The 27,137-nt window shown below is 43.4% G+C and overlaps 2 protein-coding genes across 4 annotated transcripts; one reads left to right on the forward strand and one right to left on the reverse strand.

The window, feature by feature from the left end:
- The first annotated feature begins 1,455 nt into the window (after positions 1–1,455).
- On the forward strand, positions 1,456–16,146 carry LOC122159372 (1-aminocyclopropane-1-carboxylate synthase-like protein 1). The gene is made up of 14 exons (XM_042816891.1): positions 1,456–1,461; positions 3,271–3,600; positions 4,792–4,862; positions 5,628–5,697; positions 6,336–6,402; positions 8,016–8,113; positions 8,277–8,354; positions 10,530–10,630; positions 11,052–11,138; positions 12,223–12,268; positions 14,490–14,631; positions 14,757–14,899; positions 15,055–15,208; positions 15,873–16,146. The coding sequence occupies exons 1-14, from the start codon at positions 1,456–1,458 to the stop codon at positions 16,040–16,042; spliced, it is 1,563 nt and encodes a 520-aa protein (XP_042672825.1). The 3' UTR covers positions 16,043–16,146.
- Positions 15,009–26,116, reverse strand: LOC122159269. 3 transcript variants are annotated; one of them, XM_042816678.1, is made up of 11 exons: positions 25,947–26,116; positions 25,456–25,676; positions 24,513–24,806; positions 23,645–23,711; positions 23,143–23,196; positions 22,205–22,283; positions 21,899–21,936; positions 21,726–21,813; positions 19,882–19,968; positions 19,192–19,239; positions 15,009–17,214 (listed from the first exon to the last, which is right to left on the reverse strand). In XM_042816678.1, exons 2-11 carry the CDS (start codon positions 25,637–25,639, stop codon positions 17,077–17,079), a joined length of 1,077 nt encoding a protein of 358 aa, XP_042672612.1. In that variant the 5' UTR covers positions 25,640–25,676; positions 25,947–26,116; the 3' UTR covers positions 15,009–17,076. The 3 variants fall into 3 exon arrangements, with proteins under 3 accessions (XP_042672612.1, XP_042672613.1, XP_042672614.1); XM_042816679.1 differs by lacking the exon at positions 25,947–26,116 and adding an exon at positions 25,761–25,937; XM_042816680.1 differs by lacking the exon at positions 25,947–26,116 and having other exon boundaries at positions 25,377–25,545.
- Between the last annotated feature and the right edge of the window lie 1,021 nt (positions 26,117–27,137).

Raw genomic sequence — 27,137 nt, forward strand, 5'->3', positions numbered from 1 at the left:
ACCTCTGTGAGGTAATTAGAAAGCATTGATTTTTCTAGCTGTAGTGACTGTCATGTGCCTTCTCATACCTGTATCGCTTTGGGGCACTGGGCAGCATCACCCCTTCTGTGATCAGGTGATACGCCGGCTGTTATTGACGTTGCCAGCTGATGCTGACCTTTCCCCAGCAGCCAGCCAGCATTTCCTTGTAGTCGAGGGACTTCTGAAGAGACAAGTGATAAATATAGATACGAGCACTTATCTTGTTTCTAACGTGCAACTGACACTTTCACTTTGCAAACAGGAATTCCATTCCTGCTACTGTCCCAAAATGTTTCTTAAAAAGTGCTTAGGCAGCTTTGACTCCAAAAGTGATTTGTATTTGGAAATTTCAACTTACAAGTGTGTAGCTGCTAAATTCTTCAACTACTGCCTTGGAAAGAATGTACCTGTTTTGAAGTGATCCAGAGTTCCAGATTGAGTCTGCTGGTGACATCTGACAAAAAGCCTGGGGCAGATAGATTCAGCGTGTGCTGACAGGTGGTGGTTGTGACAGCAGAACAGTGAAAGCAAGTCACTGGAAAAAAGTGATGTGAGTGAGTTGGTTCTGCTAAAGGCTGGCTTAGTCAGTGCAATTAGCTCTACAGAAAGGCTCAGGTGTCTGAATACGGAGAGAATTTTGTAATTCCTCATGATCAAAATTGACAGGCTTGCTTTGCCACAAGTCAGGGCGTTAAATACCATCCAGTGTGTCAGGGTTGTTTATTGTTATGCTCTTCTGCCATAAATCGTAATTGTTTTTTGTTGGGAAATAGGATTTTGGCTGTACAACTAAAAAAAATCCACAAGGTATTCACTGTGTAACTTTCAAACTTTAAGGGAACAAACTTTTTTTTTCTATTTTCAAGTTGAAAAAAAAGTAAGGATTTTCTAGACCATCTGAAATGGAAGTCTGAGCTGAGGCTTAGATTATGTTAATGTTAATGTTTCATAATAGACATCACTAGCTAGAATTCTCAACAGTTTAAGTGTGGCAGTTAACAGCCTGCATAATGAATCATAGAATGGCCTGGGTTGAAAAGGACCACAATGATCATCGAGTTTCAACCCCCCTGCTATGTGCAGCATTGCCAGCCTCCAGACCAAGCTGCCCAGAGCCACATCCAGCCTGGCCTTGAATGCCTCCAGGGATGGGGCACCCACAGCCTCCTTGGGCAACCTGTTCCAGTGCATCACCACCCTCTGGGTGAACAACTTCCTCCTAATATCTGACCTAAACCTCCCCTGTCTCAGTTAAAACCATTCCCCCTTGTCCTCTCACTATCCATCCTCATAAACAGCCGTTCTCCCTCCTGTTTATACGCTCCCTTCAAGTACTGGAAGGCCACAATGAACTCTCCCTGGAGCCTTCTCCACGCGAAACAAGCCCAGTTCCCTCAACCTTTCCTCATAGGAGAGGTGCAAATCATGCAAATGATGGACGTATGTTTTAGATTTAAAACAGATTCTGAATTTCAGTTTGGCCAACAAAGCTTTTGTGTGTAATAATCTACACTTGATGTTGTACGGGGAGTTTCTTCCTCCTCTTGGCATCAGGGAAGCAAAGTATGTTCTTCCAGCCCAAATGCAAATGTTTTAAAATATAATTGCAAACCAAAACTTTTGCATCTCAGGAATTTATTTTTTTCCTAGGTTGTCTTTCTCAGCAGCTGTGTGATTATGTGTGTGTTCATATCATATGAAACCGTACGTAGTTCATCTCTTTCACAGTAAATCTAAGCTATAATTTTACTTGGGGAAAAAGAAACCAATGCTGTATGATTACATGTGGATCTGACTGTCATTTAATATCTTCCATCATCCTGTGGTGTTTGAACAGCAGGGTGGCAGCCTTTCCAGGTAGGCAAGATAGTGATCACAGGATCGTAAATAATGCAGGAACTTGACAGAGACCAGAATAAGAAGGAAATGTCCTCCATGGATTACACTGGTATTTGGAGCATTAGCTCTGCGTGCTGGAGTCAGGAGTCCTGATGCTTTGTACCATTCGGCACATAGGAATTCGCTCTGTGACACATCACTGGGAGCAGTGTGGCAATAGCTGCCACTCAGGCACCTCAGCTGGCAGCTGTGCAGTCGCACACCTCAGAGCAGCTCACTGTGGGGTTTGTAGAGGCTGCTGTGTTTTTACACTGCTCTTAACGTGGGGCATCTGTTAGTATGGCTTTGGCTTGAGAGGTGAGCGTGGGTTATGTGACACAATTTGCACTGGGCACAAAGGAGTGAGAATGTGCTGGAGGCATCCTGAAGTGAAAATGCACAGAATAACAGTTAGCAGTGTTCTCTAGAACCAGAGGTATGGGATAAAATACCTTCTGATCCGTGGATTGTAGCTGGTAAAGAAGTGCTACATCATTTCACTGGCATTCAGGTCAACACTGTGAGCCAGCCCAACAGAAACAGGTGTGAGCAATTCCTCCTCCGTATCCTCCAGCAGCTGGTGGGGCTCTTGTGGGACTCCCAGTCAGTGCCTTCCAGTACCATCATACAGCAGTGGTGGTACAGCTGCAGCTGACAGATAATAGGGGTGGATTTTGTATCTCTTAGGAGTGGTGTCCTACACCACTACCCAAAACTCCTAGCTAGAATTAGCTGAAATGATTCTGTGACAAAGGAATCGCAGGGAAAAGGTCATTCTGGAGTTCCTCTGTGCAGTAAAGTGTAAAAACAGTTCCTAAGGGTCTTCAGCAGTGAGCTGGGCAAGGATGCAGCACAGCAGGTGTGTGTTTGTGGGAGGGCCGGCTGAGAAGTGCTTGCTGATGCAGGGGTTTGGTACAAGAAAAATTTTCAGGCCGTGAAGCTGCTGGGTGAACTCCTTTGCTTTCAGAGAGCGGCAGCTCTCTAGAATGAAGAGCGAACTATTTGAAACCACCCATAAAATGCTGTCAGTGTCTCATTATGCAATTCCAGCATAAGCACAGCAGGATCAGAACCACCCTTAGAGCCAGGGTTGGGGTTCAGGCCAGGGTTGGGGCTTGGTGGCATTTCCTGTAGGAAAGTATTAGGAAGGTACCTCTCTCTCACAAGTGTGTAGCTGTTATTTGACTCTTCCAGACAAACCAGTTAAAATCCAGTGCTGATCTCCATGTCCCCCATGATTGCCAAGTTTCAGGAAATTCAGTACGTTATTCCTTGGTACGTACACATTATCCTGACAGCACATAAGCATTACACTAAAGAGCCTTTAACCAAAATCCTGACTAGAACATCGTGACCTTGGCTTGAGAGCAGAAAGCAGCACCGGGGCGGGGCCATTGGCCGCGGAGCTCCGAGCCCGAGGATGAGCGGCGGCGGCGGCGGCTTCCCGGCGCGTCCCGGCCCGGCGCTGTCTGCCCGCGGTGCCCGCATCGCCGCAGGCGTGCCGGGGCTGCTGGACGGGGGCTTCGCCCTCTACGTCTCCGATCCCTTCGACCGGGAGCGCAACCCCGAGGTGCGGGCGGCGGCCAGGGGGCTGCGGGGAAACGGCGCTCTGCCGGTGTGGTTCAGTGTCGTCTCTTCCAGGGCATCGTGAACCTGGGGACCAGCGAGAACAAGCTGTGCTTTGATTTGATAGAGGAGAGAGTAAGTGTGGCGGCCTGCCGGCTCCTTTGCTGTTTTCTAACAATTTCAAAGCGTCCGGGTAACAATTTAGCATGGAGAAAATCGCCCGTAGGGCTGCTTTCACAAGGATGCACATCACACGTACTGTGTGAATGTTGTGTCTGCTAAGTAACATAATGAAAATTTGCCTCAGGTTGCAAACCCCAATTTGGTTTTGCTTCAGCTTCGTACACAAAGAACTGAAGGTGCTCTATTTTCGCAGACACAGCTGTGCACCTGTAAGGGCCGTGTGGTCGGTGCCCAAACGAGTGTCTGCTGGCAGAGCCACAGCTCAGACCACAGAGTGCTCAGTGTGCAGAATGCAGGCTTGGAGCAGAATTAATGCTACAACTGAGAACGTAAACTGCTGTTCTCAGGGCTGGGCTCTGAGAGCAGCCTTTAAAGGAGTTTTTTCCCCACTCTATTAATTCTAGTTTACCTGCTTGAAAACAAGATGTTCTGGCTCAGGTGCTGGCAAATTGGGACCTTGTGGCCAGACCTTCTGTTGGGAGCACGTTAACTCCTGTGTTCCTTGCATGCAGAGATGATTTGCACCAGTGCAACTGCTGGCAACTTTGTGGTGCTGGTGAGGGAGGACCATGCACAAAGCCAGTGTCCAGCTCAGCTAAGGGGTCAGCAGAGCTGGCAACAGTTGGAGATTGTTATAGGAATGAACCCAAACTGGGGCCACAGTGAATATCAGACAGTTTACACAGGGACACCTGTGCTGAGGGCAGGAAAGCCATTGCTGATAGCACAGCTGCTTTCCTTCTATAGCACATAGTGTGTTATTTCTGCTGGTTGAGAAGCTCATCAAGGTTGGTATTAACATCTGATGTCAGCAATTTGGAAAGAATTGTTTGGGCTTTGATACATCTCAGCAGCAGTTGTGTGAGCAGCTGGCCTGCTTCTCCTCTATGTGGGATTAAGTATATGATGGAGAAAAGCAATAAGTAATTCCTTCATTCTTTTCTTCCTTTGTTTTGATGTCTTAATGCTGTTTCTAGTATCTTAGAGAAGTGCAAATCATAAAACTTTATCTAATATATATTTCTTTAATATTCTCCATTTCCTTATTGTTATGGAACAACTAAAACCAAAAAAGTATGGTACAGCAGAGTGGAAGATCCCAATTACTCCGTGCTCTACATTGTCTCTCTCTCATGTCTCCAGCTCACACGGCCTGACATGGACTGCCTGCAGCCCGATCTCTTCCAGTACCCTGACACGCAGGGTGCGAGGAGGTATGAAGTTCATCTTCCCCTTTCTGTCCCCGCTTGAGCTCCATGTTCATGAGTTGCAGTGTGTGGCTTCATTCTCCTGCTGAGCCTGAAGGGTGGGTGTGCTAATGGCAGCTGCTCATGGATGTGCTTTTGCTTGCCTGGCTTTTTGTTCTGTTGTTTTCTCTATCCTTACAGTGCTAAAAACTGGCAAAGGATCTGGTGTCTGGCTGGGTGCAAGACATGTGCACAGGCAGCTCTTCAGAGCTGAGGGTGGATGACTCCTGGGAGGGCTCATCCCAGACTTAGAGAGGGGTGAATGGGAGCTCTGTGGGCTGCCAGGCCTGAGTACTGCTCCTGGAGAACAGTGGAGCAGCCTTCACCACACATGGGAGCTCCCTTGGAGCCATCATTCACCAGGTCCCACTGCTTCTGGTGCCCACATCCTAGTGCTCCACTTTGGCTCCAATGAGTTTCTTTATTTTCTTGCTTTTCCACTGTGCAGAAATAACAGCTGAGTCACAGCCACTGCTGCTCAAGGCTGCAGATATCTTCTGTGTGCTTTGTATCTCACAAAATGTAGCTCTCTGTGTATCTTAGGAAATTATATTGTTTAAGCTGTAGGAAGTAAAAAATCTTCAAGTCTTTCATAACAGAATGGTGTGTTTGTTCTTTTTGGTTGGGGTTTTTTTTTCGTTTTGTAAACTTCATTTTTCTATGCATCTTTTGTGCTTTTTCTTCTGAGAAATATGCAGTTACATCACTGACTCTAATTCTTCTGTATTTTAGCTTCAGAGAAGAAATTGCCAAATTTCTGACTCACTATGCCAGAGCCACAAAAGAACTTAGACCAGAACATGTAAGCAAATTGCCTTATGTCTGCAGTTTATTTTGTCTTGAACTGATAAAAGATAAGTAAACATGAGCACAAATGTCAGCAGGATACTGCAGGAGAGATTTATGTCATCCCAGAGCACAGGAGTTGAGCAGGGGCCTTATGGCGGCTGCAGCTCCTCACAGGGAGCGGAGGGGCAGCGCTGAGCTCTGCTCTGTGTGACAGCGACAGGCAACGGCATGGAGCTGCGTCAGGGGAGGGCAGCTGGGGGTCAGGGGAAGGGTCTGCACCAGAGGGCGGTGGGCATGGAATGGGCTGCACAGGCAGTGGGCGCAGCCCCAGGCTGCTGGAGTTCAAGGAGTGCTTGGACAGCGCTCCCAGATACGTGATTTGATTTTTGGGTGGTGCTGTGTGGAGCCAGGAGTTGGATTTGATGACCCTTGTGGGTCCCTTCCAACTTGGGATGTTCTGTGATTCTCTATGCATGATCTACAGAAGCATCAGTAGTGCCAATTTTCTATTTGAAAAAGTGGTCAGTGAGTGACAGTCGAGCACTTTATATGATAGTTGTGGTTGTGTGGCTTCTTCACTCTTCCGTTTTGAATTTAAACCACAGAGGTGGTGGTATCTCAGCTAAGGAGCATTTGTTCTGCTTTTTTCAGATCACTGTCATGAATGGCTGCTGTGCAGTTTTTGCCACTCTGTCAACTGTGCTGTGTGATCCTGGTGGTGAGTAAAAACCTGAATGCTTTTTGCTTGAAAGCATTTATCAGTGCTTCAGGGAGACCTGAGAGTGGTCTGTCAGTATCTGCAGGGCTGTAAGAAAGAAGGGGACAGAAACTTTAGCAGGATCTGTGGTGATAGAACAAGGGGAAATGGTTTCAAACTAAAAGAGGGGAGATTTTGACTGGATATGAGGAGGAACTTTTTACAATCAGGATGGTGAGGCACTGGAACAGGTTGCCTAGAGAGGTGGTAGATGCCCCATCCCTGGAGACGGTCGAGATCACACTGGATAGGGCTCTGAGCAACCTGTTGTACTTGTAGGTGGCCCTGCTCACTGCAGGAGAGTTGAACTAGATGACCTTTAAAGGGCCCCTTGCAACTCAAATGATTCTGTGATTCTGTTTACAAGTTAAAAGTGAACACGATAGCATTGTGTCTAAATGACAGCTTGCTTTCCTTGTAACTGGATGAAGCATAGCATGGACTTAGCGTTTCTTTGTTTCTAGTAAAGTATCTTTGAACTAATGCCTCCGATTATTTCTATAAGGTTGGAAAACATTTGAGGTACCAGCAGGCCAGCCACTTTCTGGAACATAATCTATAGGGTTTTGGGGAGGAGCAGTATAGGAAGAGAAAGGGTGTAAAGATAACACAAAGTGAACTTTGAAGAGTGATGAGAAAAAAAGATGGGAACTACATAGAATCTGAAGAGAGCAGCACACAGAGAGAAAGTGGACTGGGGAAGGAAAGCATCCATAAGGAAATTGGGAAAAGGGAGTGGATCTGTAGCAAGAGAGGGATTTTCAGCCAAGAGAATTCCTGGAGTAGGTGTGAACAACATCCATGGGCACCCATCGGAGTGGGAAGGTGAGCGGGATGACTTCAGCACATGGTGGTAAAGAGGCTGTGAAATCAGTTTTGCTTAAAATGGTAAAGAAAATGTTTACTCAAGGTTACTCATATTCATGTCCTACTTTAATATGTTCAGATTTTTTGCATTTACAAAGCTTTAACAGAAACTCTTTTGCCTGAAGACTGACAAACTCCTTTCTCCCCTTCTTTAATAGGAGGAAAGGAAGTACACTGTCCTCTCTGAAACCCTGTCACATGGGGTATTGGCAGGGAAGCACCAACCTGGGGCTTCTCACAGAAATAAAAAAGCAGGAGGGAAAGAAGTTCCACGATGCTGCAGGATTCCATGCTGCAGTTTAGCACTTTAGCAGCCAGGGAGAAGTACTTAAGGTTTGCAGTAGTTCCTGATGAAAAATTAAGAGCACATTGACAAAATGTTGTGAGCAAGATAGTTATCTGTCACTATTTTATTAGAATAAGTCACACAGCAGGTTGACTAGGTCCATACCCTTTTACTCATATGACTTGATACACATCTACTATTGAAAATGCTAGGGAAGAGGACTGGGTAGAATTCAGGTTGACTGACAAGTACAAAATTTTCAACTTAGTTTGAATATTGTTTTAGGCAGCAGTGAATCCTTTGAGTTGAAATCACGTCAAATTCCTCGACTGGTAGTTCAATTTACTAGTGTCTTAGCAAAGTGATTCCTCATGAGAAACCTTAACTTTCCTAACTTTTTCCTTTTTCTAAATACTTTCAGATGGATATCTTATTCCAGCTCCTCACTATGGTGGTATAAATTCAAAAATGTGGCTATATGGTGGACTGCAGCCCGTGCATGTGCCCTTGTCCAGTGAGGTAAAGACAGGTTCATATGCTTTAGCAGTATTCTTCCCTCCTTGAAGCAGTGCCATCAGAAACTGTAGTTTGTTTAGCTTATTTAAGAGCCAGTATTGAGTACGTTTTTCACTGGGTGGGAGTGTTTCCTACTTTGTTCTCGCTGATTGTTTTTCTCCCGTAGGTGACTAACGAAGAAACTCACCCTTTCCAGTTAACAGCTGAAAAATTAGAAGCTGCACTACAGAGAGCTAAAAAGCAGGTAGCAATAGCAGTGTCTTCTGATTTTTCAGATTTTCCTTATGTTTTTTTTAAGTTGCATATGCTCTTGCTATCAAACCATTTGTGTATCTTCATCCATGCAGATATTCTGGAGAAGAGGAGGGGGGTCCAACTCTAGCAACAGGGATTGCATTTGTTTCTGTAATCTGTAGCAAAATGCAGAGAAACTCGTCACTGTGTTTTATGAATAGATCTTAATTTGTCTTTCAAGACTAAGTCTCTTGCTTGGTAATGGAACTCAAAGTATAGTAAAGAAGCTGTTGTTCAGATCCTAAAAGAGAGAATATGTTACTGTAATAATGTGTGTAGTTAAGTAAAGGAATTTGTTGAATGTGCTTCTGAGGAGGGCTCTTCTGGAGCACAGAGGACAGAATCTGCTGTACTACAATGTCACTGGGAGCTTGGTGGGGTCAGGAGGTTTGGCACAGGATGTTTCTTCCACTAGGATGGCTCCTCAGAAAATATATAATTTTTACAGAATTTAGGAAATGTCATTAGACCAAAAGTCTTAGCATTTTGAGTTGTTTTATTCTGATCAGGTTTGTGTAAATGAGGATATTATTTCTCATATTGTTAAATATATTTTTTTCCCTCTTTGTCTTTGGAACTTTTTTTTTTTTTTTTTTTTTTGTAGAAATGCTTGGTTTTGTGAGTGCCCACAAAGCAGTGCTCACCAGTGTTTCAAGATCAAATGCTTCCTGTTCTTAGTGTCTTGGTATTTATGGTCCACAAACTTCTTGAAAAACTGCAAATGCACTCAGCCTTTGTGCTCTTCCTTGATAGAATCCAGCAGGGGAAGCATAGGATGAGTAGTAACACATTTTATCAAAGATGTGGTGAGGGTAGTGGTGTTACAGAAGACTAACGCAGATTTGTTATGTCCTTTTCTAGGATAGAAAATAAGGTTTAACAACAGATACCACAGATAGGCACAAGTAGGGTCACTTGTAGTAAGGTCACATATAAAAAAGTGGATATTTTGTATACACATGGATGTGTGTATAGTTTTTATTTTAATGTAAGACATGTCAAAGCTCTCCTATTTACCCAACTGCTTCGTCAGCACAGTGCCTATGTTTAGACACCATCTGTATGTCTGTGTCATCAGCCAGTGCCTCTGCCAGTCTGTGTAGGACTGAATGTGCAGCTGCCCACCAGCCCTCCTTGCTGGGCAGGGTGTGAGAGCCATGCTCGTGTGATGTGGACTGCCCAGACAAGGTGTGGGGTCACAGGGCACAGGTGTGTGATCCTAGAGCTGAAACTGATCTCGTGGGTAACATTGCAAACATCTGTTTGGATACGTGCAAGGTAGTAAGCAGACAAGAAGAGCAGTTGTGAATCTGCCATCCCTCAGCAGCTGTTCCTGTGAACATGAATGCCTCAGCATCTTCTGCTTAATGTGTATCAGCTGTCAGATATGCCAAGCACGCTTTGGGTTTAGTATCTGCATCGTTCCCCATTAATTTTTTACTGTTTGGACTCCAAGGCAGTAAGCTGAAAGCTCCTACTGTGAGCAAGAGCTGAACAAGAAACCATTAAATTTCAGACAAATTGCATATGGAGGGGAAAGCAAGTATTGGTGCTTCCACCTAATTTAATTTCCTGGAGTTCCTCTGGAGATGCTTAACACAAATGATCTCCTTCAGAGAAGGCCAGGATGGACTGAGAATATGCAGTGTGTCCGTTTTTCTGAAACTTAAATGTGCTGAAACAAAAAGTACTGATTTAAGTTTATTCCAAACATGAAGGAATGAGGTAATGCCTCATGCTGGTGCATTTAAAGTCTTGAAAGTTTTTGTTGCAGCCATTAACTGTTTGCCTGCTTGCAATCAAATCTGTTTGGAAGTGTATCTTAGGACCACTGTTCATCCCCCCCCCGTCGTGATCTTGCCTGTTGGGGTCAGTGGATGCTTCAAATGAGCATTAACCTGATTTTCATTCACTAACAAACCTTTTGGTGTGATCTTGGCATTTCACAGGATGAATACTGAAACAAAACCTGCAGTTTAATCTGCATGCTAATGTATACCAGGTATAATTCAGTGATTTCTAAAAGCCAACTTTCCATGGAAGGGAACGGTCTGCTCTTGCTGCATCCTCCAGTTTCAGTTTGGTGTCACTGCTGTCTCCCACTGCTGGTTTTTCTTTTTTTCAGGGCATCAGAGTGAGAGCATTAGTCCTCATCAACCCTAACAACCCCTTAGGGGACATTTACCCAGCGCAGTTACTGAAGGAATGCCTTGACTTTGCACACAGGTTTGAGCCCTGGCACTATTTGTTTGGTATTCAGTTTTCCATTATGCAACACAGCGATGAAGAAAAATTACCTTTGTTACCTCTTGTTCTTTGTTCCTGTTCTGAGGAGGTGGCATGCATGGACGTGAGCTTGGCTTCTGTGTAACTACCCTTTGTGCTTGGCTTTTCTGGGAGCACAAAAATAAAATGGGATCTCTCTGAGATCCAACAGTTTGTTTTGAAATGAAATACTGTTGGGATTATTTAAAAAAAAAATCTTGTGATTTCTATGTGTGAAATCAATGTGGTGAATGTGATAGCAAATAGGCATGCTATTATGGATACTTTGCCATGTCAGTAGTTAAGATTATATAGAAATATATATATGTGGAAATAAATTCATTTTAAATACATTAAAATGCCTGTGTTTTTTTATACACAGACATGAACTGCATGTAATAATGGATGAAATCTACATGCTGTCTGTTTATGATGATACCCCCTTCACCAGTGTTCTTAGCTTAGATAGGTAAGTGTGATTTCTTAGCATGGGTCAAGATATTTAATCCAAAATGGAAACTATGCCTTTTTAAAAAACTTTCTGCTTAGCTAGTATAACTGTGTATTTCTAACTAACTCATATTCAGGTCTTTGCATCTGTGAGAATTGTTAATACAAGAGATGCTTCTAGAGTGACATGAACAGATCTCTTGGTTGTAGCTAATGTGCATGGCATAGTAATAGCAATCAAAAATTGACAGAGCCCTTCATCTTTCTCAAGTGACCTGCTGCCATGAGTCTCTTTCCTGACTAGTGTGCTGTTGGGCACTTAGTGTTCTCTGGCAGGAGATGGAAAGAGTAATTCTTCAGGAATGCTTAAACCTATTGGTATCTGACTAATAGAACTTCTTTCTCCGGAAGTGTGGTCTTAACTGTATAATTATCTCACTGATAGGAAATTTCCAAGTCCATCCAAGTATAACCAAGTAGTCAGCTACTGGTTGTTGTCTCAACCACATAAGATCATAAGCTATAAATAATGCCCGAAAAAATGCTGTTGTTGCTGTGAAAGTTCACCTAGCTTTATTAAGCTGAAGAAGGAAATTTCCAGGCTTAGCCCTATTAACTCAGAGTTAGACAAAGGAGAAAATGGCATCATCTTCAGTAGTCTACAATGGAGTATTCTGTTTGATTGTACCAAATCATGTAAATACATGACCTGAAATGTTCACCTCTCCCTTCCCCGGCCTGAAACACAGCAGAGCGGAGCAGAGTTGTTCTCTGTTGAGTACAAGACCCGTTTTGCATCCCTTATGGAAATACTGCTTTTGTTCTAATATAGGTGTGAGCGCTGACTGTGCAGCAGGAATCTGGGAAATATAACTGGTCTGTTACATCTTACTAGAAGTCCTTTTCTGTTATTTCATGTCTGTGCCTCCTAGAATACTACATGCGTTTTGTTACAAGTTCTCTGAAAACATCCATGCCACTTGAAAAGTTTGAATGCTAATTTCACTGAAAATGAATGATAATTTTACATATTCAATCATTTTTGTATGCCTGCACAACTTGTTCATCTACAGCAACAATTCTTATCTTCTTTTCTCATTCAGTTTACCAGATCTTGAACGAACACATTTCATGTGGGGTTTTAGCAAGGTAAGTCAAAATATTATCTTTGTGTTTTAAGATATTTCACCACAAAACTTATTTGAACTATTCTGACATAATTTGTATTACATATAACAAACTGAGCTTCTCTTTATTCATTACTTTCTCCCTTGGCAGTCTAGAATTTATTAATTTTAGCAGTTTAATTAGGGATCTACTTAACAGAAACAGTTAATGCTTATTTATACAGCCACTGTGGCTATATTTTCTGGGGAAAATTACAGTGGAAGTATGCATATAAGCACCTTCTGATCTGTAGCATTTTGTCTTTTCTTCTCTTGGAGGGAACACTAAACTGATGGCTGATTGGAACAGGGGTTTAATGGGGTATAATGGAGACTGCCAAGGGCTTGAGTCAAGCCTCTTTCAGTTGTTGGCCTTGAAAGCAATCTTGGTAAAGCCAGTGGTCTGTCTTTCATTATTCTTGCCTATAACTAAAGGTACACAAAATATTTATCTGAGAAACACGAAAGGCTTAAAAACTGAGTTAATGAAGAGCAGTGTAGGGCTTTTAACCAAGTTGTGTTATTTTATGCTGCTTTGCCAGTGTTGCCTTCACATTCTCCTTCACCATCTCCTTCTCCCTCTGCCTCTCCTGTCTCACAGTTGTTTGGATGTTACTGATTGTTTCCTGCTGTTCTTGGGACTACATTTGTCCAAGTGTGCTCCAGAAGATAAGTTAGATGTTTCCAGTTAATGTAATGAGCAGAAATTTCCATAGCCACTTGTTTGTTCTGCAGTCCTGTCAGGCTTGGGTAAATGAGACCTCCAATTTGGCATGGGGAATGTTTGCAAAGATTTCATGATGCAGGCAACATAATCTTATACCTCCTGTTGCAGACAGGGATTAATTTGGTACCTTATTCAGTGGACGTTATACTGTCTGTTTGTGTTTGTTTGTTTGGGGATGGAGCAGTCCCTGCATTGTACATAAAATGACCCTAGGAATGGCAGTAGGTCAGTATTTTTAACTTTGATGTTACTCTATACTTTTTATCCTAAATTTCTTGGTCATGGTCTTTCATTCTCTGCTTGGCTAATGACTTCCTTGCTGTTAATGCTCAATGAGGAGCTAAGTGCTGTTTTCATTAATATTAAGAATTCTTTCATCAGTAATAACGCAAGAGATATGCTGATAATAACTACATTGATAGATGTTGCTTGCCATCGAGTTGGTGGCTTGCAGTAATAGAATTTAGGATTTCATGTCTTGTGCACTGAACCATATGGCTTTCTGCATAGGGACTCAGTGAAATTTGACTTTAATATGTATATGCTATTGCATACTTACGTAGCTTTTGGAAATATTTCTGAACAGTGACTGTTGCAGAATACGTACTTCAGTAGGCTCTGATGACAATGCCAAACTTAATTTTTGTAGTTACTCATCTGTTCTCAATATTTTTTAATTCTTCATCATAGAATCACCGACTTTGGAAAAGACCTCCAGTATCATCCAGTCCAACCATCCACCTACTACCAATATTTCCCACTAAACCATGTCCCTCAGTACAACATCTAAATGTTCCTTGAACACCTCCAGGGATAGTGACTCCACCACATCTCTGGGCAGCCCACTCCAATGCCTGCTGTGTTATCAAATGTTTTATTGTGTTATCAAAGATTATTTTTGCAGAGCAGGAACATTTATTTGATCAAACAGCTGATGTGGTAACATGATGGGGACTATGTGGAGCTTGCTGGGGGTCCATCCCTGTGGGGATCCACAGTTAGCCTGACTCCTATGAGGCCATGGGCTTCACAGGCCTAAATGGCAAAAGCAAGGTCTGCTTAGTTACTATGTTTGTTGCTTCTGCTGTGCTGAGGTGGTGGTCACGGGTGGTGATCTTTTACAATAGGGAACTGTACACTTTGATCAAGAACAAACACTGGACGTAGAAACAAGATGCAATATAGATATGGTTGCTTAGGGAGGCCTTGAAACTGTTGAGACTTGTATGCAAGAAATACACAATCATCTATATATTTATATATATGTGTATGCTGGTGTGTTGGATATAGAAGAATAATAATACAGGACTTTCTTAAGAACATGACAGAGGCCTCTGGTTGCTGAACTGCGACAGTAATGTACCTTTTCTTAAGATTTATTTTCCTTTACATCAGAATGATTCTAAACTTGGTGGCTTGATAAAGAACAAGCATAAAGTAAAAATTGCTTCTCTCCATCTTCTTCTTGTCCTCCCAGGATTTTGGTATGAGCGGGATCAGAGTTGGGGTACTGTACACCAGAAATCATGAAGTTCAGAAAGCTGTGAATCAACTAGCTGTCTTCCACAGCTGTCCTGGGCCCGTTCAGCATGTTCTCACTCAATTCCTTAAGGACAGAGGTTAGCCCCACTAGAAATGTTCTATTCAGCTGGTTGTTTTTTTTTTTTTTGCTATGTTTTTTTTTTAATTATTATTTTTATTACAGGTGGAAATAAATAGAATTTTGTTTGTCTTGATTTTATAGATTGGTTGGATAATGTGTTTTTTCCCACCAACAAGAAGAGACTTAAGGAAGCACAAAATCTTCTTGTGGATGGACTTGCAGACATTGGAATACCTGTGCTGAAAAGTTCAGGAGGACTCTATGTGTGGGCAGACTTCAGAAAAGTATGTAAGAGCTTCAAAATAGTGGGAATGTAGAAGCTGAAAATATGAAATTGTGCATGTTGTTAAGTGCTTTAATATCTGGTCATAGAAAGCTCTTTCAGTCAGTGTATTTGTTCAATCTTTAATAATAATTTATTTTCCTTTTTTTTTTTTAGTTCTTAAAATCACAGACATTTGAAGCTGAACTCGAACTATGGCAGAAGCTCCTTGATAAGAAACTCCTGATTAGTCCTGGAAAAGCTTTTTATTGTTATGAACCTGGATGGTTTCGGCTAGTTTTCTCTGATTCTGTGAATAAGATTTATTTATGTAAGTTGGTTTTACTTTTAATACATCGTGTAGTAGCATGCAAGCCTTGGGAAACATTAGCATTATTCAAATCTGCTTATCCCCTCTCAGCTTGTGAGGGCATTATTAGCCCTTGTATGAAACTGAGAAATACTAGCATAGCCCAGAGCGTTGGTTACTGAGCACTACTCTTGGGTTATGTCAAACCTTTCCAGTTTGTGGAATTGCATCTTAAGAATTGTTTTTTCTATATTGGAAGTCGCTGCTGCTTCTTGAAAATTACCCATTATATCATGCTGGCATTCCACAGCACCCCTAATCTGTACGTGCTTCATATGTGAGATATGAAAAATTTACCCATTCTTTATGCACTAAAATATGTAATCTTGAACAATTGCTATATATTATTGGCAAAAGGGATTTCTGTGAAGTAAAGGAAGTGTATGGAGTAACAAAAAAAAATGTAGGTTGGGAGGGAAATCTACTACTTCAACTTCCTGCTGAGAGTAGGGCCAGGTGCTAATAAATCAGTGCTCAGAGCCTTCTTTAATTAAGTTTCGGGACTATTTAAAACAGATTACACAGCATCTCTGAGCAATCTGTGTCCAGTCAACTTTTCCCTTCTATTTTCACCATTTCTACTGGATAAGAAAAGCTTGAACTGAGTTATGTTTCCCTTTGATAGGTATTGAGAGACTTCAGCAAATGCTGCATGCTGATGATGCCAAACCAGTTGTAAACAACACATCTTCTACTGCAGACTCTTCATGCAGCCCAGAAAAAGATTCTTCTGGCATACCATCAAATACACCACGAGATGATGCCTCCCAGCTAAAAAATATATTTGTTTTTTAAATTTATCTGTGTGTTTAATTACTGATGAAATTTAGCATGCTTATGTTTACTAAAGGATTACATTACTTAGGTATTTTTGGCTGTAACATTGCATAACAGCCTCACTTCACTGTGACTTGGCATTTCTAGTCATGCCTGTTGAATGAAATTTGAAGAAATTGAACCTTTTAGATATTCTGAAATTTGCCCTTGTTGAGCACTGCCTCCACCTTTATTCAATTTAAAGTGTATTAAGCATCAGTGAAAAGCAAGAAGTCTTACATATATACCTGGATGGCAGATTATGAAATTTTGAACATACTGGTAAAAAGTATGCAGATAGCTATATGTAGTGGGCTGCATATTTTAATCAGAAGACTGCAAATACTAAATCAGGTGATATTTAAGTTCTAAATTTTTGTAGCTGTCAAAAATAAGAGAGACTGTCAATAATTTCAAATGCCTGTAATGCTCCAAAACCAGCAGTGTAGTGCAATACAGGGTTAAATATCAAGTTTTTAAGTAACTCACTACATGCACATGAGATGTGTGCCCATGTTCAGCATGTCGCAGCAGTTAATCCTAAGATCATGTCACTCCTGAGTTTTGCTCTCCTTCTCACTTTGTTGAGCTTCCTGTTTGCTGCTCTATCAAATTACCAAGCATCCAGAAGTACAAATGACAGTCCTTAAAAAGATATTCACAGTAACCATCACCATCCCCTCAAACATCTCCCATCTTCTCTGTAGTCCGTAACTTTTCACTGGGGTTCAATTCTGACAATAAATGCAACATAATTCATTGATCAAGGGGCCATCCCATCAGTGAGGAAAATATTTCACTGATGAGTCGGTATGTTGTGTTCACTCTCTCATTAATACACTTCTACAATATCTTAAGATTTTTTCCATCCATAGAAATACTATTACATGAAAATACATTCCACAGCCACCTTGCCAGAATGCCTCAAGGAGCAGTCCTGTACTTTCCTTTAGGTAAAAATGGCACTTTGCTGATAGTTGAGGGCAGCCAAAATATTTGGCTTTGTTGTGTGTTCAACCAACTAATAGCAAAGTAAAGAAGAAGATCATAGCAATGGGTATGAAAAGTCCTTGTGCTGCCTCGGTATGGTCTGCAGAGTGCTGCACTTCCATGGGCTGACTTTGGAGCTCAGTCACTGTCTTTGTTAGATCCTTGTAAGAAGAGGGAAGAAAACAGCACGTATGTTCAGTTTTGCATTTTGGAATTTCTGCAACTTACATTGAAAGAGAAGTACTCACCATCTGTTTTATTTGGCAAGAAATTGCTATGTAAAAGGGACAATATAGAGAACTGTCACAGAATCACAGAATCGCAAGGTTGGAAACGACCTGCAAGATCATCTAGTCCAACCACCCTCCCATTCCTATTAGTACCACAAGCTACTAAACCACATCTCGTAGCTCCTCATCCAGGCACCTCTTGAACACTGCCAGGGACGGCGACTCCACCACCTCCCTGGGCAGCCATTCCAGTGCCTGACCACTCTCTGAGAGAAAAAGTTTCTCCTAATGTCCAACCTAAACCTCCTCTGGTATAACTTCTGGCCGTTTCCTCGGGTCCTACTATTTGCCTGGGAGAAGAGGCCAGACCCTTTTGCACTACAACCTCCCTTCAGGAAGTTGTACAGTGCAGTGAGGTCTCCCCTGAGCCTCCTCTACTCCAGACTGAACAATCCCAGCTCCCTCAGCCGCTCCTCATAAGCCCTGTGCTCCAGACCCCTCACCAGTTTCATTGCCCTTCTCTGGACAAGCTCCAGGGCCTCAATGTCTTTCTTGTAGTGAGGGACCCAAAACTGAACACAATACTCGAGGTGCGGCCTCACCAGTGCTGAGTACCAGGGGACGATCACCTCCCTGCTCCTGCTGGCCACACCATTTCTAATGAAGGCCAGGATGCCGTTGGCCCTCTTGGCCACTTGGGCACACTGCTGGCTCATGTTCAGCCGAGCATCAACCAACACCCCCAGGTCCCTTTCCTCTTCACAGTCATCCAACCGCTCATCCCCAAGCCTGTAATGCTGCATGGGGTTGTTGTGGCCAAAGTGCAGAACCCGACAATTGCCCTTGTTAAACCTCATCCCATTCACCTCAGCCCAGCGATCCAGCTTATCCAGATCCCTCTGCAGGGCCTCCCTGCCCTCAGGCAGATCTACGCCACCTCCCAACTTGGTGTCATCTGCAAACTTACTCAGGGTACACTGAATCTCTTCATCTAAGTCATCAATGAAGATATTAAACAGGATGGGCCCCAGCACTGACCCCCGGGGGACACCACTTGAAACAGGTCTCCAGCTAGACTTCACTCCATTGACCACAACCCATTGAGCGCAGCCCTCCAGCCAGTTCCTCATCCAACAGAGGGTAAAACTGTCCAAGCCATGGGCAGCCAGTTTCTGCAGAAGGATACTGTGAGAGACCATGTCAAAGGCTTTGCTGAAGTCTAGGTAGACTACATCAACTGCCTTTCCCTCATCTAACAGTCTGGTCACCCAGTCGTAGAAAGAGAAAGAGATGAGGTTGGGTCGTAGAAGGAGATGAGGTTGGGTGTCAATGTCTGATTTACAGCAAGAGGATTCTTCCAGAAAATGATTGCAATCCCCTATTAATGATAAGAAGTCTTAACTCCTTTCCAGCAGGGACAGAGGGCTGTTCAACCCTTAGGACTGCAAAATTATTTGTAGACAGTGGACACTTGGAACCCAAAGTAGAGAAAAACATTGGGAAGACATGCATTCCTACCACCGCAGCCAAGAAGCAAACTGCTTCTTCAGCTCCTGTATATAGAAATGTTACTTGGCCATCTCACTGGCAGCAGGGAGATACAAGTAGTCCAGAGATCACTTGTATGCTTCAGCAGCTAAGCCAAATATTTCCTGATTCTGGAAGGTAAGAAGTGCAGCTTGCTATTTGCCTCACCCAATTTGTTGGAGAAAGGGTTTGCCTTTCTCAGGCCAGGCCTAAGAAGCAGCCAATCTGCAGGCCACAGCTCTCAGCACCCCCATGTCACGCAGTGTGCACAGAGAGGGGACAAACTGCAGCACCGGGGAGTGGGATTTGAGAGCTTCACCAAGAGCTTGTAGCAAAGCAGTGACTTACTGATGAAAAAAGCAGGATTAATGTCATACTTACAGTAGCAAAGAACAGAATTCCAAACAGAGCATACAAAGCCTGGAACTTCTGTGAGGAAGAACAAAAAACTTGAGTCAGAATCACGTAGAAATAATTTCATCATTGCATTTGCACCTCCAGCTGAATCCAAGAAAGACCACACAATGAAAACAACATGATGGAGCAGTTAACATGAAACAGGCAAGATTCTACTTCTGTCACATGCCTACCTATGCTTGTTATAGGATTGGGAAGAAGCAAAACTAATTAGTTTATTATATGGGATAATGTACAGCCCATGTCTACTTATCAGATTATTAAAGGTTAACCTTTCCTAAGAAGTGGCTGACATACCCCAGCCAGACCAAATGGCCTCAAATTGTGCCAGGGAATATTCAGGTTGGATGTTAGGAAGAATTACATCTCTGAAAGAGTGGTCAGGTGCTGGAATGGACCGCCCTGGGAAGAGGTGGTGGAGTCACCAACCCTGGAGGTGCTCAAGAAACATTCAGATGTTGTACTGAGGGATGTGGTTTAGTGGGGAAATATTGGCAATAGATGAATAGTTGGACCTTGGAGGTCCAACTATTCTTGGAGGTCTTTTCCAACCTTGGTGATTTCATGGTTCTATGAAGTGGTTACAGGTACTGCAGGACACAGACAGACTCATGCCAGTGCATCCAACAAGCACACATCCAGTAAGGTACTTACGTATGAGTTTATAATGACACAGGCAATTGCCCCAGCAACCCACAGGATGCTCAAAGTGCTCGTTATGGTGAAGTTCATTGGAGGTTTCTGGGGACAAAGAGCACAGTGACACTATTTTCGCTGCAATTAGCCAGCACATTTTTGAATCAAAACAATACACGATGTGCAGGGATGTTGATTAATCAACTAACATAAGTGACATGCACAAAGACAAACCCAGAGACTACTGCTGCTGACTTCACTTAAGCTTTCGCTCCTCTTACTCAGTTTATTAATAGACCAGTATTTCCCTAAACCAGATTCTTGTCCTGCTTCTCCCTCCTCCCCCCCCCACAGAATCGCAGGGGTTGGAAGGGACCTCCAGAGATCGAGTCCAACCCCCCTGCCAAAGCAGGCTCCCTACACCAGGTCACACAGATAGGCATCCAGGCAGGTCTTGAACATCTCCAGAGAAGGAGACTCCACAACCCCCCGGGGCAGCCTGTTCCAGTGCTCCGTCACCTCACTGTAAAGAAGTTCTTGCACACATTCATGCAGAACTTCCTATGCTGCAGTTTCTGGCCATTTCCCCTTGTCCTGTCTCTACACACTGCTGAAAAGATTCTGGTCTCGCCACTTGGCCCCCCACACCTTAGATATTTATAGACCTGGATCAGGTCCCCTCTCAGTCTTCTTTTCTTAAGGTAAACAGACCCAGTTCACTCAGCCTTTCCTCATAGGAGAGATGCTCCAGGCCCTTCACCATCTTCGTGGCCCTCCGCTAGACTCTTTCCAAGAGATCCCTGTCTTTTTTGTACTGGGGAGCCCAGAACTGGATGCAGTACTCCAGATGAGGCCTTACCAGGGCAGAGTAGAGGGGGAGGATCACCTCCCTCCACCTGCTGGACACGCTCCTTTTAATGCACCCCAGGATGCCATTGGCCTTTTTGGCCACAAGGGCACACTGCTGGCTCATGGACAACCTGTTGTCCACCAGGACACCCAGGTCCCTCTCCGCAGAGCTCCTCTCCAGCAGCTCATCCCCCGGCCTGTATTGGTGCATGCAATTATTCCTCCCCAGATGCAAGACTCTACTCTTGCTTATGTTAAACCTCATCCGGTTTTTTTTCTGCCCAGCTCTCCAGCCTGTCCAGGTCTTGCTGAATGGCAGCACAGCCTTCAGGCGTGTCAGCCAGTCCTCCCAACTTCGTATCATCAGCAAACTTGCTGAGGGTGGCCACTATTCCCTCATCAAGGTCATTGATGAAAATGTTGAACAAGACTGGACCCAACACCGACCCCTGAGGAACAGGCCTCCAACCAGACTCTGCACCGCCAGTGATGACCCTCTGTGCTCTGCCAGTCAGCCAGTTCTCAACCCACCTCACTGTCCACTCATCTATCCCACACTTCCTCAGCTTTGTTATAAGGATGTCATGGGAGGCATTTTCATGTTTTGTTAATCCCTTAACCTGACTTTCAGCTTCTGCTGCCTTCCCATTGATGCTCATCAGCATTTCTGATTTCATTTCCAAGAAACAGATAAGTGGTGATATAATCATTAGTAAAACCCCATAAATACAGCATGTTCTGTGGTATAAATTCTGAATTCTCTCACATTAAGTGTAGGAAACCTTTGGACAGAAGAGAAAAGCTGGGACAGAAAGAGGGAGATTGGTCCTATGAGTGTCAGCCTCCAGCACAAACTGCTCAGTTCTGTTCCTTTCTACTTTGCTAGTTTTTGAGTGGCATACAAAGTCCGCAGAAATTGAGCAACTCTAATAGTCAAAACAGATATAAAACTGTCATTAATATCACAACAACTTAGATTACTTGAAGTTACCTAGAATGTTGTTAATACTTACATTTGTCTTCTGAGCAAATAAATATAGTAACAGGGTTGCAGCTGCAGTTATTCCTCCAGCTAACATCACTGTCTCTGACTCATAGGAGCTAGGACACAAGAGACAACTTGTTATCTCACACTGTGCTCAAGCAGAAGGTAAGGCAGTGAAAGAAAAGTGGTTGAAGGACTTACTCTGAAATAATTCCAAGTACTGCACTTCCAATTGCTGTCTACAAAGACAAAAAAAAAAAAAAAAAAAAAAAAAAAAAAAAAATCACTCATCACAGAGAAAATAATCCTTTTGACGATTGTTGGAAATCAGTGTTATCCAGAACATTTGCCTCACAGAATGGGAAAAAAAATTCCATGATGGATATAATGCAGGCAGATTTTTTTAGATGACATTTCTCGCTGAGGAGAATTTTAAATGTTGTATCAATTGATGATATGTGAAAGCACTTGAAGAGGAAGAATAGTGGAGTTCAGCAATAGGCTTACCACTGTCAAGCTGTAAAAGGCATTCACGGAACCCATTTGGCTGGCTGCAGAGCTCAGGAGGATAAGAGCAATGCACATCCTAGTTACAGAGAAAAAGAAGCAAAGAAAACATTTTTAATGAGTGATAGTTCCAATAAAGACAGCGCATAAGTGGTAACAGTTTTAATACTGAAAGCAAAGCGTTCAGATTTCCATGTGCTCATCCATCCAAGAAATATTCAGTGATGTATTCCAAAGTATTTTTGTATTACTGAAATGGAGTCTCAATTACACAGGCTGTACTGGTTGAAACAGAGCAGCATTACATACTTGCAAGTGAAGTAAATAAACTTTTTTTTCCCCTCAAATATTTGTCATATATTTGTGTGGATATCAGAATATTTTTTTTTATTATTCTTTTTTATTTTTATTTTTTTTATTTTTTTACCTCTAACTCACCTAAGTGAGCATCTCTGAAGATCTGCAAACTTGTATCAGAAGGCTGCACCCAAGGGAGAACACAAAGGCCATGCTGTTCATCGTGTAATTCATGCCTAGCAGCTTTTTGGTAAGCAGTATATCAGCATGCCCAGAGGCTTTACTTGCTGCTTTTTCTAGGTCTTTTCAGCCCCTGAGCATGGCAAGCAGAGATTGTTCATACAAATCATTTGAGATTTAGAATGGATACTGAGATATAGGCTGGATAGAAGGAAAAGGTCCCTTACAATAAGGGTGGTGAGGCACTGGCATAGGCTGCCCAAGAGGTGGTAGACTCCCCCTTGAGGTCAGGGGGAGATCAGGATCTGAGCATTCTGATCAAGCTGTAGGTGTCCCTGTTTATCGAGGGGAATTGGACTAGATAATCTTTAAAGGTCCCTTCCAATTCAAAAAGTCCTGAGGTTCTATGACCATAGCATTTACCTGAACTTGAAGCCTGGTATGTCATTCTGGGTACTTACACAAAAGTGAGGGATATCCAGTAATAGTTCCCCAGCTGGAGCCGTAGCCTGGACCTGCAAAGACACAGCAGGAGTTAGAACATCCCATGAGACTACAAAGCACGTTACAGCCTGAGGTTGCTGAAGCCTCAGGGATAAGGTCATCCCAGCAGGTGGGCTTCCATTACATTTGGGCATAAAGCAACTTCTCCTATTTTCCATTTTTAACCACTGAGCAGAATCTTGCAACAACTTGGACCTCTGGGTTTCCATCTTTTAGCTACAGAGTCACTCCAAACCCCAGAGCAGGCTCTGGAGAAGGCATGCTCTGATGAAGAGCTGAGGGATCATGGAATCATTTAAATGCATCAGGGCTGAGTTGTGTTCACAGCTGTAGAGAATCTCATTACCTGCAACTTCTCTCGTTAGCACCTAGGGAGGAGCACCCTCCAGACCCAGGCAGCCAATCAGCTTAACCACAGAGACGTTGCTGTGAGAGTGACTGAACAGAGCTTGAACTTACCAGCCCAGAAATCCCACTGCTACTGTGAGATAAGTGGCTGCCAGCCCATAGACCTTCTTGCTGAAATCTGGAGAGACCACATAGACAATGTTATTTCAACCATTTCACCAATGCAACAGAACTTGAGAGTAAAACTATGCTACCCCAAGAATATGTGGTGAAAGAGTGAAATGTTCCTGCTTCACTTGTTTGTCAAGAATTTCCCCTGGGAAGCCATCAAAAGTCCAGTGGGAGCTGTGGGAGGCCAAGGGGCATGGCCAGTGGTGGGTGTTTCACTCCATGGCTACAGCTGCAGGGTGCACTGCCACTTCCTATTTCTTTTGTTGGTTAACCAACAGCTCTGTAACAGCCTTATGGGCCTCTTGTTTACTTTCACTGTACACCCAGTGCTGACTGGTCACTCAGAAATGGGCTGCTTCTATGCTGCATCTGCATTCCCCTGCACAGCCTGGACACAGCCTGGGTGCAGACATCAGCCCAGCAGCGCAGGGATCCACTGCTCACCATGCTTTGAGGGAATGCAGACTTTAGTCTCCATCTTTACTGGGTATGTTCTGTATGGAACAAAGATCACATTTATTGTGGTTTCTGATATTGTAAATATAATGATTAACAAAGAGCCTTACTGGCCCTACGGTACTGAGAACAAAAATCTGTATAAACATGATTTTGTTCTGCCTGCTGTTAACTGTTCTGGATTAGAAAGATGATACAAACAAGTTCAATCTGTTATTTATACAGGTGGAATTGATACATGTCTTAGCTCCCCATACACATCTCCACATAATTATGGAAGTAACTCAGACCAGTAACAACAGAACATTATATTCTGTGATTCTCTCACTCTTACCCATGCAGTTCCACTTACCATCAGGGGGAAGACCCAAATCCTTCGGTTCCCTTTGGTCCCTCGGAGCTGGAGGCTGTGACCATGGCCTGCCTTGTGGAGGCTCCCCAAGGTCTGTGCTATGGGATCCTGGGCAGTCTCTGCTTCCTGCTTCTACCCTGTGCTCTTCCATTAGGGTTGCAGCTTTGCTGAGGTTCTTTGGTAATGTTTGTTTGCAAACATCAGTGTCTTCACTCACAATAACAACTTCTTCTTTGGTAACAACAGCTCCATGGGGCTCGTACTTCCTGATGAACTTCTGAAGCACTTGGATGTCTGTTTAATGAAAAGTAAATATAATTAGAACCAAGCTGCAGACAAAGAGGTTTTCATCCGAAATCTAAAAAAAATCACACGGTCCTGGACACCAGCTCTCTGTCGACTCAGAACAGTAAACCCAAGCATCTGTTTCTTTCCATAGGAAAAAAAGGGTTGCTTCAAGAGCTTCTGAAGCTTTTTTGAGGGAGAAAACAGAGGCCGTATTGCACTCAGGATTTCTCTGGGGACAAAGCCGTGTCAGAGGTTCCAGCTGCCTCCCTGCACCACGTGTGTTCATGGTCCTTGTGCCCATCTCTTTACTGAAGAGCATCACTCCCTCCTGTTCAGTATCACTGTTTGATTTCTTAACACAAATCATTCAGCTGACACTAACAGAAATAATTTTCCATGCAAGTAATATCCGACACAGTCAACAATCCCTTTCTTTCTGATAAATGTCCCACTCTGATAAACTCATGCCACAAGGCAGTCCGTGGCAATGAATCTGAAATATATAAGCAGAATTTGGGAACCTCTTCTTCCCAAGCCTAGATTTCAGCAGGCCACTATGAAGGAGTGTAAAGATACCTTGTCCTCCTGGTCAGCAATGCATTCCTTGAGAACACTTCTCTCTCACATTACGATGCACACAGCATTTTCCAATTACCTCTCCTTATATCGTCAGAACACGGCAGAGTAAAAATGTTGCTTTGGTGGCATGCACAAGGACTTCTTAGTGCATCCTGATGACGCAGGTAGAATGTCAGGAGGTCTTCATTCCTTCGTTTGTGGGTGATTTGTTCTGTCCTGTTGCATCTCTTTGACTCAAACCTTTCATTCCCACTGGCCATTGTTGGTGCTGGGTTCTTCTCTCCTGCAATTTCCCACCTTCCAAAACAATGAGTGACTATTAGCTCCAAAAGGAGAACCAACTGCAGACAGCATGGTGAATGACCAAGGGAAAGCTCTCACCACTTCCCAAAGACACGTCCTCTACCGGTGAGATCTGGATGATCTCTGTGCACCTGTCAGAGCAGCACTGGGTCTATCGGCCGGCTGCAAAGTCTGACTGTGCACAGTATTCCTGGCACTGCCCTTTAAAAATTAAATGCGCATTCAGTAGGAGATCAGCAGAGGTGGTAAGCTAGAAAAACTCACCTGTGTTGATCTCTTGCTTATAACCAAGGAAGGGGCGGTAGTACGGGCTGTGCAGCAAGCATTGGGTGTTGGCCGGACAGAGCCTGTCCTTCCCTATAAGAAACCAACCACAGACTGTGGAGGAAATGGGAGTAGATCCTGCAGATAGAGTTGGCCAAAACAAAACCAAAAGCAACTGCTTTGTGCCTACCTGTGAAGTCTGCATATCTCAGCTGTGACTTGAACACTCCCTTGCTGAGATAAGCAGAGGTGGCATGTTGAAAACGTATCCATATAAGGCTACAGCTTGTGACGAGTTCTGTGGGATAAATATGGGAATGCGTATTGCAAAGTCCTTCCTCTGTAGGCTCTTGTCAGGCTCAGCCTACGCGCATAATGCCCCACGGCTCACCTTGAGCAAGCAGAGACTTTGAGAAGAGGATCTGCACGTTAACTTTGGTTTTTGGTGGCTAACAATATCTGCCAGTTCAAGTGCTGGTTTTGAACTCTTTGCAAAACTTTGATGTAGAAACAATGAAGGGTTGAGCTTGGAAGAAACCTCTGGAGGTCACCTGCTCCAAGCCCACTGCTGAGAAGATCTGTTGGCTTGCTGTAACCCTCCTCCTTTCAGAGCAGGTCCTACCTTGAGAGCCCTCTGTGCTATGTGCTCTCTTTCTCTAATGTCTCTCTCTTTCTAATCTCTATTCCTTCTTTTGCCAGCACTCAGAAGCATCGTTTTAGATCAACACAAGAACAGCACTGTGTTATAGCTTGACTCTTCAGAGCTGCCCACCTCCAACAATGGCCAAAAGCCAGAACATGCAGAAGGGTATTAAGAACTGTGCAGTCACTGTAAGACTTCCTGAAACACCCAAGCAGTCCAAAGGTGAGTGTTGAGGATTCCTCACCATTGAACTGACTTTTCCAGTTCTACTGCATCTTTTTTATGTAAGCAGTCATTCAACAGAACACAAATGGCGACACCACAGATGTCTATGACAGAATAATTTGTCAAGCTTTCCCTTGTTATCCTCTACCAATTTCCAGCACTTAGATTTTGTACAGCAGAAAGCTGGTGTTTTCATGGGCCTGGCTATCAAAGACGGGTTTTGATATCTGATTAGCAATGATCACTAGGTGCAGAGCCTATCAAATTGCTTTTCTTATTCCTATCCATTTATCTATTCAATTATTACATTTCAGTTGCAAAGT

This window comes from Centrocercus urophasianus, unplaced genomic scaffold (assembly GCF_019232065.1).
Source record: "Centrocercus urophasianus isolate 14NV4802_14NV808 unplaced genomic scaffold, USGS_Curo_1.0 seq_16, whole genome shotgun sequence".
NCBI classification, from domain to species: Eukaryota; Metazoa; Chordata; class Aves; order Galliformes; family Phasianidae; genus Centrocercus; species Centrocercus urophasianus.